The 12,832-nt window shown below is 33.3% G+C and overlaps 1 protein-coding gene across 1 annotated transcript; it reads right to left on the bottom strand.

The window, feature by feature from the left end:
- Window positions 1–1,334: 1,334 nt before the first annotated feature.
- Window positions 1,335–11,433, bottom strand: LOC149165979 (mini zinc finger protein 1-like). The gene is made up of 2 exons (XM_089431250.1): window positions 10,811–11,433; window positions 1,335–1,462 (listed from the first exon to the last, which is right to left on the bottom strand). The coding sequence occupies exons 1-2, from the start codon at window positions 11,296–11,298 to the stop codon at window positions 1,432–1,434; spliced, it is 519 nt and encodes a 172-aa protein (XP_089287376.1). The 5' UTR covers window positions 11,299–11,433; the 3' UTR covers window positions 1,335–1,431.
- Window positions 11,434–12,832: the final 1,399 nt, after the last annotated feature.

Below are 12,832 nucleotides of genomic sequence, written 5' to 3'. Positions count from 1 at the left end.
TCTGCTTAGTCATGCACTCTAAAAACTACTAAATCCTATCAACCAGCAATTCTACTAAGAGAGCGGATGGTGGAGCAGGGCTTTTACATGCTCCGTACGCAGGTTCTTACCTTCCGTTTTTAAAATCCAACTCCCCCCTAGCAGATTTGCGCACTACTCTGTAAAGGGCAAATGGCTATTACTCCTCCCCGGCAACGGCGCCAAAATGTAGAGCTGTAACTAGGGTCTCTCACACCACTAATTATCCCACATTAATAAGTCAATCCGGGAACGTTTTGTTATTGCAAGGAGTAGCTCAATCCGAGGCTATTTGTCCGAGTAATGCTCGGTAGTATAGTGTTCTAATGATTTGAAAGGAAACAGATGCTAAGCTGTAACTAAACTAACCCAAAAGATAGAATCACACAAGGCGGTTGATCAGTTAAGGGTACGGAAGCAATAACCCACCCCTTTAGAAACTGATAAAGAAAGGAAATCAGAGCATGGACTTATAGGTGTGGGGCTAAGCAGCGTCTTGCTGAGGCTCACTACAGCCTTAGGCCTGCTCTCACACTAAGAACAACAAAGGCAGGTAAATCAAACAGTGGAAAGTAAAATGGAACAACAGTCTGGAAATGGAACAGTAATCCTCAACCGTATGTACACGTTCTATACTACTATAGCAATCTGAGAGTAATGGATGATATGACTATGTTTCTGAATGAAGTAATATTGCTTTCAAGTCTTACAAATACTATTTCACATGGATCTAATAACAATAACATTCATACCAACATTCCGCTACAGAAATAGCTGAGAGATGCAATTCGAATAGATCCACTTATACAATGCAGAGACATGAGATAAAGAACTCATTCAGATATCAATTATAATGAAACATAGTATATCACATAAAAGATGTATCAGATTACTTAAATAATGGAAATAAACAAACCACACACAAATCATAGTATAATAATACAAAAGAAAGTGTCCTTCGGAGCTGGGCCCTTGGCTGCCAATGGAACACTGCCTTAAGTTACTCCAAATGCAGAGACGAAATGAACACCAAGTCTTCTATATTAATCGCATCAACAAAAGTATAACAAAGTCAGGTCTCAGTGAGACTCAATGATCACAGTTGAAACTGAAACTTAGAATTACAAAAAACAGTCCTTTTTTTTTTTCCTCTCAATGGCGTGGTGCCTTTATATAACAGAAATGATGGAGGTATCTAGATAATCAAAAGATAAGTCAAAGCAGCGATCCCTCAGGATCAAAGATCCTGAGGGATTCGCTAATCGTTCGATTCTTCTCTTTCCCTTCTTGCGTTCTCTGACTCAGTATCCTGCATTCTTTCTCTGGGCTATTCGGCTCTAATTTTACTTGATCTTGTCCGCATCCGGTTCCCCGTTGGAAGGACAGTAGTTATTTTCCCTTTGCTTCTTGCTTTCAATCGCCGATCCTTTGTTCCCATGTCTTCCTGCATAGAAAACGTCAATTATTAGCACTTGAGCTTCCTTTATCTATTGTTGCACATTTTATCAAAACCCTTTATCTTATTTGAACTCATAATGCAGAAAAGGTTAGAATTATTATTGAAAAACCACTAGATTGCTTGTCAAAAGCATACCTTCCAAGTGCTCCACAATATGTTGGTTATAAGAATTGCTCTGTAATGTGCTCTAGCTATGGATTTGTTGAGGATTTGATAAGTATATGATGGCTAATGAATTCTTGGGCTAACAAATGTTATTGCAACTATTATGAGACGGAATTAGACCTTCTTGGTGATGCTCAAATAATTTTAAGACTCCTATGATCAAATATGTTCATTATATGTTTGATGAAATGAATACCATGGCTAGGCCTAGTTAGGTATAATTATTAAGAAAATTTTTTATGTTTAGCATCATCCTTATGTTATTTATCATTCTAAGAAATATCGGGCAGTTCTTGGGAAGGCTCTGGAGGTTAGCTTGAAATTTTTACTCAAGTCTCGAGACTGCAGGCACTAAATTAAGAAATTTAGGGCACAACTGCATGGAGCAAGGTTTGTTAGTGTGATTGGAGGCCTTCAACTACATGCAGGTAGTGTCAAGGGTGCAGTCAAGAGTCTAGTTTTGTGAAAAATTTCAAGCTCAGGTATTGACCAATTATAGTGTTTCTTTATCTCCTCAATGATGTGTATTTCATGTAGGATAGTTGTCATTAGTAAGTCTCAGTTATAGGCCCCAGTCCCTTAACTGGACCTAGGAGGTCAAGTCATTTCTTAGTGGCACTATGTTTAACCTTTATTGAGAGGGCTTATAAAAGTAGGTAAATGTGGGAGGGAGTGTTACATAGGTTATTATAGTCTCTTTTAATTGTCCACAATTCGCACATAGTTGGACAACCTTTATATAGCAAATGGAATCAACATTATTGGTTCACAAGTGCAATTTTATTTTGATGTATCATTTGCACTTGGGATGATAATGCATGTGACAAATCCAACAATCCAATTTCTTGTGAGCAAAGAAAATGGATATTGAACATGCACATGCAACCAAGAAAGCGAGGTCTTGATCCCACATTTTATACTACTCCTTATATTCAAGGTTAACATCACAGATGTATTTTCAATAGAAGATAAAATTATTCATTTGATGTGTTTGAATTGATGAAGGCTAGAGTTGGAAGAACAAATTTTAATTCAAATTAACTTTATTTAATTAATGAGTTATTAGAGTTATTCAATACTCTAATACAACCTATTGTCAACAATGTTATCATAATTGACAATTAAATTACCGTTGATGCTTTAATATGTTGACGACATGTACAGGAATAAATTAAGTTTCTTTAAATTGAGTCAGAATAATTTTTAGTTCAAGATTGATGCTTCTCATAACTAGCACATTTTACTTTAGTTATCCTATTTGGGAAGTAGATTAAAATGAAGTTGAATAAGCTTGAGTTGCACTTCCAAGAACAACATCAATCTTTGAAAGATGTAATCAATAACAACCATGCAAATAGTCTTTTATAAAAGAAGGAAGTGGTGTTCCATATTCCAGAGTACTCCAAACTAATGCAGTTTCATAGTTCTAGGTTTCTTAAAAAAAAATCATCCTCTCTTGCTCCACTTGTGCATCACACTCTCAACTGAAAACATTTTCATAAATTTGGCCACATTATGTTCATTTTTTATCTTCCCCCTTTTGGACATTGTATAAAATTTACTAATAGTTCATAAGAATGTTCAAATCGCAAGAACCATGCAACAAAAAAGATTCACTTTGGTTGGATAACTTCTTTGAAATGGTCTTCAACAACCAACGATAAGTATTGGTTGTACCATAAAATTCATTCTATAGAATTTACATGTCTTGCAGTAAAGATATTTTCATCTTCTCACCTTGTATCTAACAAGGAGTTAATTGATAGTCAACTATTAGTTTGAAAGTCATTAGAAGTAATTCTTAGCCACAACTGGAACTAGAGCTAGTAGTTAATGCCTAGATCCAAATTCCTCTATAACCATATTGTTAAATAGTTATAGAAAGAGATAGAATTGTTTTCGATGAACACCATTTGGATTTACAGCATCCCAAAACCATTGTTCCATTTGTGTTATTCCTTAAACTGCCACTTAGTAGAAAACATATTTCTTCTGCTAGACAACAATTTGTGGTTAGCATAAAAACACCATTTTAGTAGTTTGTGGTCATTTTTAAACCATAATTATGGATGAATTTCACTTTTAAAAAGACATCAACTTATAGATAGATTCTGAATTGTTCCAAAAAATAGCTCAAGATAAGTTCCATAGTTGGTAGTAGGCTGTAAACCACCACTAATAGAAAACTTTGACTTCTACTACCTATTTAGTTTGTTGTCCTCCATTAGCCACCAATTTCATTGATCACATATAGTCATTCATTGTTATTCACCTTCACATTTCATCACTCTTCATGGACTCATGTACACCCCTTGGGATTAAGGGGGCCATGTTGGAAATGAAATCCTCATAGCATATGTGAAATTATATTATTCACTTAATAGGAAGGAAGAAATACTCAAGTGAACTTGAACAATAATTTTGGAGTCCAAGGGACCTCTTGAAATATAAAACCTAGGTTGCAAAACATTCTATTTATTTGTCATATGAATGCTAATGTATCACACGCCTTATATATCTCTTACCTATTTCGTTTGTTCCAACCCACTTGAATCAAACACCCATGTATTATTAGACGAAGTAGTAGCTAGCAATTCATTATCCTTATCTTTATCATCTAGTGGCTAGTCTCCCTTCTTATTCATGGCATTATTTGGTATGAATCATCCAAGTGATGTTATTCAAGTATTTTTTCTATATGATCAATCCTTCTCTTCGTGAAAGATATATTTAGATAGAACCTCCAATTGCAATATGTGCATGTCTTCTTCTCCTTCTTTCACTTTCCTCACATTAGATACAAACCATGCATACTGAGACTTTTCTTGGATTCCCTTATGTTATCTAGTTAATCCTTGTTTTTGTTCTTCTTCTTAATCTTCTATCTTGGTTACTAGACTACAAGTGCATAGGGTTAGGTAGCCTTAATACCCCCCATGGTATGCCCTTGTATTAAATACTTAGTAAACTCTTCGAAACATGTCATGTTCAAATTTTTACCCATGGAATGTTTAAAATTGCAAAAATAAGAGAAAAAATAAATTACTTAAGCCCTATCTTAGAAAGCACTCAAGAATGAGTTCCAATCTATGCCACAACATTTACCTAATTCTTTAATGTCTTGAATATGTAGAAGTAGTCTTATGAGCTCTTCAAGTTTGATGGATATATTGAGACTAGCTCATTCGAAGCTAACATTCCCTCAACCCATCTTTCTTTCCAAACAAGTCCTCCAATTTGGCCCAAACCACTTTATAATTTTTACATTCATTTAAATGAAACAACAAATCAACATACATTTACAAAAAATGAATCTAGTATTCTCTATGATTTTTATTGAAGTATTTATATTTCTCAATGGAAAAGGTATTCTTAGTTTATATTCCCATTGTAATCCTATGGAGTCCCTTTATATGCAGGAACATTAAAGTCTTACACTTCTAATCAATGTAATTTAAAGTAGTGAGGATTAATAAGATCTTATTCATTCTCTTTATGGGCTACCCTAGCTTGTCAAGTATCCAATAAAATATTAGTATTCATGACAAGAAAACTTTGTATCGAACGTAATGTAGGATTTTAAACATAATATCAAGATCTGTGTGAAAAAAATACTAGATTGACTACTTCAAAGCAAGATAGAAGAGAGAGAAAAATAAATTGTACTAGGTTGACAACTACAAAAAGAGAAAGAAGAGAGAAAATTATCTTAGATGCCTAACCTTAGATGCCTCTCATACATTTTACTAAGATTTAGAAGAAAAAAATATTGTTAGAGTCACTTATTTATTGGATCAATAAAAATCTCAAAACCAATTGAAAATGTCATCTTGATCAACCTTCACCACCAAATAACTTAGACACAAGTAATGCCATTAATTTTTAATTAACTCTAAGCTTGAATATAATCTCCATTTTGGATATGGATCAATATTAGTCATCCAATACTTCTAAGGTAAAGTAGGTTGTTGGATCCCCAACTATTATAGTTGTACAAGTCAGACACCTAGGAATAAAGGTGTGGAATGTTACCGCTCATCCCCATAGCTTATGATCATATGCCACATGGATTGATGTGAGAGTAGGTAGGGCCCTCCCATCTCATAAAATGTTAGAATTAATCCAAGCCAACCATGGAGTTCAAGTCGGGCCAAATGAGAGAGAAAGTGGTGCTGAAAGTGATTTCATAAGTGCCAAGTGTCTAAGGAAAGGCATGAAATTGATAGCGTCCTACATATAAGATTTTTTTTTTTGTAGCTATATATTGTTGGAAAATAATATTGAAGTATATTTTAACTAGCTTAGGGTACAATAGTGACAAAAATATTAGTATTTTCTCATATTTTTATCATGATGTTTAGTTCATAAACATCCAAGGAATTTTTTAGGCCATAAAAAATGTTTCAAAATGTTGAAATCCAATGAGAAGTATGTGTAGGAAATCTGCACATATTAATCATATATTAGATGAAATATATCTCAAATATAATTCCAATAAGGCATCACAGATGCAACACAAATTTAGTATGATAAAGTTAATCTTGAATAAACTAACGGGATAATTTAGGCACCAAATTACTATCAAGAGGCATATCTTGCAACATGTGGCTCATAATGGGGCATGGAAGTAGCCAAAACAATGTTCCTTAATGGGATATGAGATCCATGATGATATATTTGAAATATTAACATACAAATTCTTGATAAATTAGAAAAAAATGTAGTAATACAAGGGAAAATTGGGAAAGACAAACCAAACTTCATCATGTCATAACATTAATCATAGATATTATATTTGGTCAAGGGAGTAATTAATGGAAATCCACGAAGGACAAGAATCCATATATCAAAGAAGAATTTTGAATTGAGTCATACATTTTCTTAGGAAATCAAATGAAGTCATCTAGTGGCCTATATCAGTAGAAATTTCCACTATAACATAAAAAATAAAGGCTTTCTATAAACCTATTTTTCTATTTCCATCTATCAAATTTATTGTATACATGTTAAATATAGGTACATGAATGACCAAAGGCATGATCAGGACTAGGAGTACAAAGGATTCTCATGGATCACATAACAATGAATAGGATGTACGGGGAATGCATGTCAACACGGGTAATGATGAAATGGAATAAAATGAGCATGAGATGAATAGATTAAAGGACAATACGGTAGTGGATACCATGAGGATTTTTATGATTAAGGTACTCAACTATACGCATATAATGGAAGGCTGATCAAGGCCCAAGAGGAGAAATTCCATATTAATACATAGATAATGGAAATCCTTGATCATTTGTAGAAGAATTAAAATAAGGGATCATATTTAAGGCATGGAGAGGACCATAAATCTAGCATTAAGAGGGGTGTTGTTGGAAGCTCACGAAATTTTAAAAGTGCCAATAAGAATTAACATTGCTTACCAAGGAATTCATCTAGGAGGGATTATGCATTATTAGATTCTCAAAATACCACAATAATATAACTAATTATTCCTCAATTGAGGAGGTCTAATTTTGATGAATTAGAAGGAGGGATTAGATATATTCAGGCTCCGACATTTGGTTCAGCCCATGTGAAGGGAGTAGAAGCTCAAGCCTAGATTTTGGGAATGATCAAATATATTGAATTACATAATTACTCATGTAACTGGGAGGCTATAACATTTATACCACTTCTATGGCAAGGAATCCTTGTGATGGGACCATTTAAAGTAGGTAAAATAGTTGTATCAAAATAAGTTATATTCAAAAGAAATGTTTATTATAACACTATTCTAATAAAAATATGTAAGAGTTATCTAAACTCAAGCTTCACAATATGATAATGAAGGAATATGAAAATAAATTCCTCAAGTTACTCAAGCATTTTAACTTTAATGAAAATGAGAAATTCAAGATCGATAACTTATTGAGTAGTTTTGCTCTATATTATAGTGGTAAAATCAATTTTGATGAGCACAAGTTCTTCAAGGAATTGACAAGAATGGTAAAAAAATTATCCTTCTAGAGAGCTTGGAATGAAAAGAAAAGAACCACCATGGATCAAAGAATGAGCGAACACAACCCGTCATTTTTTACGAACAACTCTCAAACAAGCCAACTAACAAAAGTAGTCCAAACTCAAGCAAGGAAATCATAATAAATTGGAAAAACGACAAGATATTGTCCCATCAAATGTGGGGGTTGTGATGGTAATCATATGTATCCATACCACCCTCATAAAAGAGGCATTGTGAGGACTCTTTTGAATATTTGAGGAAACAACAATTGAATTTCAATAATTACTATGTTAGGCTCTCCATGCATCCCAACATATTTATAACATGATTTAAAAATACATTTAGCTAAGAAACACCCATATATTTATCATTATTTTCCATATTTTTAAGTACCAACCTCGTATTGAATACAACATAACCAATTCATTTTTAAAGAAACATAGATATGCTTTAGGAAAATCTACTTACATGGATATGGCTTAGGAAAATCTACTTCACAAATAGGAGCAATAAACACTTCATAGAGGTGTTTACACTACTTTGAGTATTTATACTTATATATTATTTTATAATGAATGAAAATTGTGGCTCCCATGGCATATACTTCACCTATTAAGAATAGGATCATGTAAAACAAAGGGAACTAGTCCTCTAAGTTCTCCACAAACTTCTTGACTATTGTGTTTATCTCAATAACATCTCTACCCAATTAAATATGAACCCTACACAACATACACTCAAACCGATGAATTATAGTCAAATAATGTTAAAGTTGCTACAAGAAATCCTTTTCCCTCTAATATCTATTAATGAACATGACCATATCCATAATTTGTTCTAAAGAATGACAAGTGGGATAGATATTTGATTTGAATTTCTCAAATGATATCCCGTTATTTAGTATATTTCAATTACTTTCATTAATAAGGTAACTAAAAATAATAATTTTACCACTATAATATCTTAATGAGCATGACCATGCCCTGTATTTGTACTAAATATGACAACTAGGACAAATATTCAATTTAAATTTCTCAAATGATATCCCCTTCTTTCTAGTACATTTCAATTATTTTCATAGTGTTATTCTCACTTGCAAACTTTTAATCAATGATTCCATCTAATATAATTTTAAGTGATAGAATATTAGAGCTAAATTTGATAATTGAAGTACCGTATGACCTAATCCTTTATTCATTAAAATAGTATATGTTCCATTCATTATTATTTACTCTTTTCATTAACCCTTGAATTAAGTATGGGCAAGGGAAGACTTTTGACCTTGTTGTAATTATATGTAGTTCAAATAATTATATCTTATAATTAAGATGTGTGGGATCATTCAATTATTTTATATTTTTTTCCCACGAGGTCATTGATAGAATGGTTTAATTTCCCATCCTATTTAGGCGTTATTCTTGAACATGACCATGATGTAGCCTCATCAATGCCCAATTTACCAAAAACAAAAACAAAAAATCCTTTATATTTTTGCAATACATATATGAAATTCTAATGACAAGGAAAGTTCTAGTATGTTTCAAAGGGGCTATGATATATATCTATATATATATATATATATATATATATATATATATATATATATATATTGGATTTAGAAACTTGTAGTTCCCTCACTTCTATCTTTTTATAAGTTCTCTGTTTATTTTTAATCCGGTAGTTGAAGATATTTCCAAAACAAAATATTAAGCCATTACACATTAGTTGGAAAAGCAATGCACTTATATATTGTTGAATACATTAGGGAATATAGAGTAAGGTTTAATAGAAATTGCATACCAGATTAGGGAATATAGAGGAAGGTTTAATAGAAATTGCATACCAAAAGTAAGTTGTAGGGTTAAAAATTAAGGTAAAGTGTTACCATTTTGTTTATGTTCAATTATTAATTGATGAATACGTAGAGAAATGAGTGGGTTTTTCTTTTTTTAATTATAAGAATTCATAGTTTAGTGGACTAATTTAAATAAGGTATAGAATCAAACTTATTCACTAGTAGACTAATTTAAATAAGGTATAGAATCAAACTTATTCACTAATATCAAACTTAAGAGTATATTCAACAACTTTAGTATATTACATATGAATAATTTCTAACCTAGAGAAATAAAAAGCCTCTATCTATTAGAAAATAAATTTCCCCAAGAATTATGAGAGCTAGAGCCCAATCTCAAAACCCTACAAGTCCATAAGAAAGGAAGAGCCAAACCCAAAAACCCTCATACTTCTTAAAAAAAGAAAAAGCGAAAGGCGAGTGGACATTCGTGCAATGTAAAGGATTATATAATGCAATGTAAATATATAATGGAATAATATTCGAGTAATGGATGAAGATTTAAATTGTTTTAATAGCCTATTGAATTTTCTACATACCGTATTAAAGACGCTTTCGCAACTTATATTGAGATAGTACGTGGCGTCAAGGAAGTGGGGACAGTGGCGGGCAGCTATGTCATGAGAATATATGTACAAATATTCTTCGACATTCAAATTCCTCCTAAATTAATGGAAAAGGTAAATATAAATATTCATTTACATTCATTTTTCAATATAGCAATCGATCGCAGAAAGGATACTGACCGGCATTCATCCAAGGCATTTGCTATGTGTAATCTTGAAAGACATACGCTCTGTCAACAAGGTTTTTACTTCATTTCAATAAGAAATTTAAACATCTCTGAAAATAGTTATGTTTTAGACGAGCACATCTGGATTTGAGTAATGTTCTTAGGGCTATCTTGAGAATTCAAGTCTTGGCAGCTACCATAGTAGTCACAGAATAATCAAAACATATATTGAAATCCGATCTCCTAATCTATCAAGCGATTAAGCACCCTAGACATGAGAAATGGTTAACATAAGCACACAATAAATATTTATCCTTGACCATCAAACATTTCTGAACAAAGCTAGCTTGTTAAATGGATATTCATGCAGACAAACCGGACACCGCTAGTGAAATCGACATTGAAAATTTTGCAGTATATATAACTATATCCTTGTACACAGACCTAGTTTGAAACACTGACAACGAAATTCCTACCAGAGAAAATTAATAAACCATTTAAGTATTTTATTGCTAGATAATATTATACAGGAGACAGAGGACTGGATACCCTTAAATCGGAATGGCAGAGGATCACCTTCGTGTACGATGGCACTCGCACAGCGTCTCGTTTTCAACTTCCTGGATGTGAAAGTTGCGGTGACAGTGGCACGCTGCACAGTTCAGGGCCGCAGCCGTTCCCTCTTCTCCGCTGGCCATAAATTCTCCGCACCCATCAACCGCGTAGCCACCAATGTTGGCAGCGTGATTCTTTCGGCATTCTCCATAACGTACGCCATTCCTTAACGAAGCATCTGTTCTTCTTGCGATCGCTTCTATGTGGTGCTCTTCGTACGGTCTCATTTTCTCCACAGATCTTGTTGACTGAGCTTGAATCTGAATCTCCGCGGGGCTCGTTCCTAGGATCACCGATCTCAGATCTGCGAAAATAGATTTCAATTCATCTGTGAGCAAGTCCTTCCCCACTTCTGTATATGCTTGCAACCTAACAGAATCGTTAACGGAGGGAGAGCAGTTCGAAGGGTTTGATGTCGAAATATCGACTTTTTCACTTTCTTTATTCATTTGCAGCGATCAACTTCTACTTAAATCTAAACAAATATAGGTTTTCAGGTTGATCCTTCTCCGTACATTTATTCTACCCGTATTAAAAGTGTCCGTTCGCTGGATGGCTAATCCTCTGCAACAAAAATAGAGATTACAATTTCAAACAAAAGCAGGAAGATTACAGTAATTCTATATTAATAAGGGAACACACACGTCCCTTTAATAGTTATCCGATACAAATCCTAGGCGGCCTATTGGAAACCAGAGGAGATGAAGGACTAACACAGTAAGAGGATGTCCCAAACCTCAAAAACTGTTAGAAACCTAAAAGGAGTTGCCTCTAATTTCTAACTATAACGTAAAAAAACAGTTAAATGATAATAATATCTCCAGACCCTCCAAAAGGCGGACACGAGGGCCCTCCGCCAAGATGCCCTAGTACGTAGACAGCTTTACCACAAATCGATTGGGACATGATAAAAAGAAGTCGCATAGGCTTGACGACGGAAGACTATATATCTTGGTACTTGGGTATGGTAAGAATTATCGAAGACATTGATGAAAGAAGAGTATGTATATCTCTTTCTGAGTGGGGTATGGTAAAAAAATTCAAAGATTTTTACATGATTATCGTCGTGTTTACGGTGGTTATATGATTCATTATGTAGGATATGATGTCACCTTACATAATGTAAAGGTGATATTAAAAGAGAAAAATAAAAGACAAATCATCTCTGCCTCCACTAACATATATATTTATATTATCCATTTATATGGATAGATCCCTATGTTCGCAACATACATATTAATATTTAGCATTGACGTGATAGATCATCAAGTTGGCAATAAAATCTAAACGAATAAATGAAATGGGATGCAATATTCAAAATTTAAATGGTTATCGTAGAACACCTTCCATTTGCATCTTAACTCAGACATGGTGTTTAGTTGAAAATATTTATATAGATGTTTGATTTTAGATTTTTGTGACTTATATAAATTTTGATAAGGTTTTTGGATCAATCACATTATAAGTTGTTGGTGGACGTTACGAACCATCTAATGTTGTTCATCTTCTCGACAAAGGTGAAAAAATCAGTCAATAAGAATGTTTAAATAGCAAAGATGCATGTAGCTGTTAGGAAATAGCTATTTGGAATTAGTCGTTAAAAATTAGCTGAATCTATATATATATATATATCTATATCTATATCTATATATATATATATATATATATATATATATATATAGATTGCATTTTGTTATGTTTTATCGGGCTGCTAAGCTCATTGACTCTACTATTGGGGCTAGGATGCCTTTAATCCAATGTGTTTTGTCTGCCTCTGATAACTATGTTGTCACTCTTAACTGATGGCCTCTAATACAATAATCCAATGGGGGATGGGCTTTTCAACCGCTCTTTTACACTTAGCTCCCTGAATGCTCGAGTCTGCTCATTATATTAAAATTTGAGGGGTTAGATCGAATAGGGGGTCTTGCAAACCTATTTAGAGAGGAGTCATTATTGAGCTACAACATAGAGCTACACATT

The sequence above is a fragment of the Pinus tabuliformis genome, chromosome 5_1 (assembly GCF_031772625.1).
Source record: "Pinus tabuliformis cultivar Carrire ecotype Pingquan chromosome 5_1, CPIR1, whole genome shotgun sequence".
In the NCBI taxonomy this organism is placed as follows: Eukaryota; Viridiplantae; Streptophyta; class Pinopsida; order Pinales; family Pinaceae; genus Pinus; species Pinus tabuliformis.
This window is presented reverse-complemented; position numbering and strand designations above follow the sequence as displayed.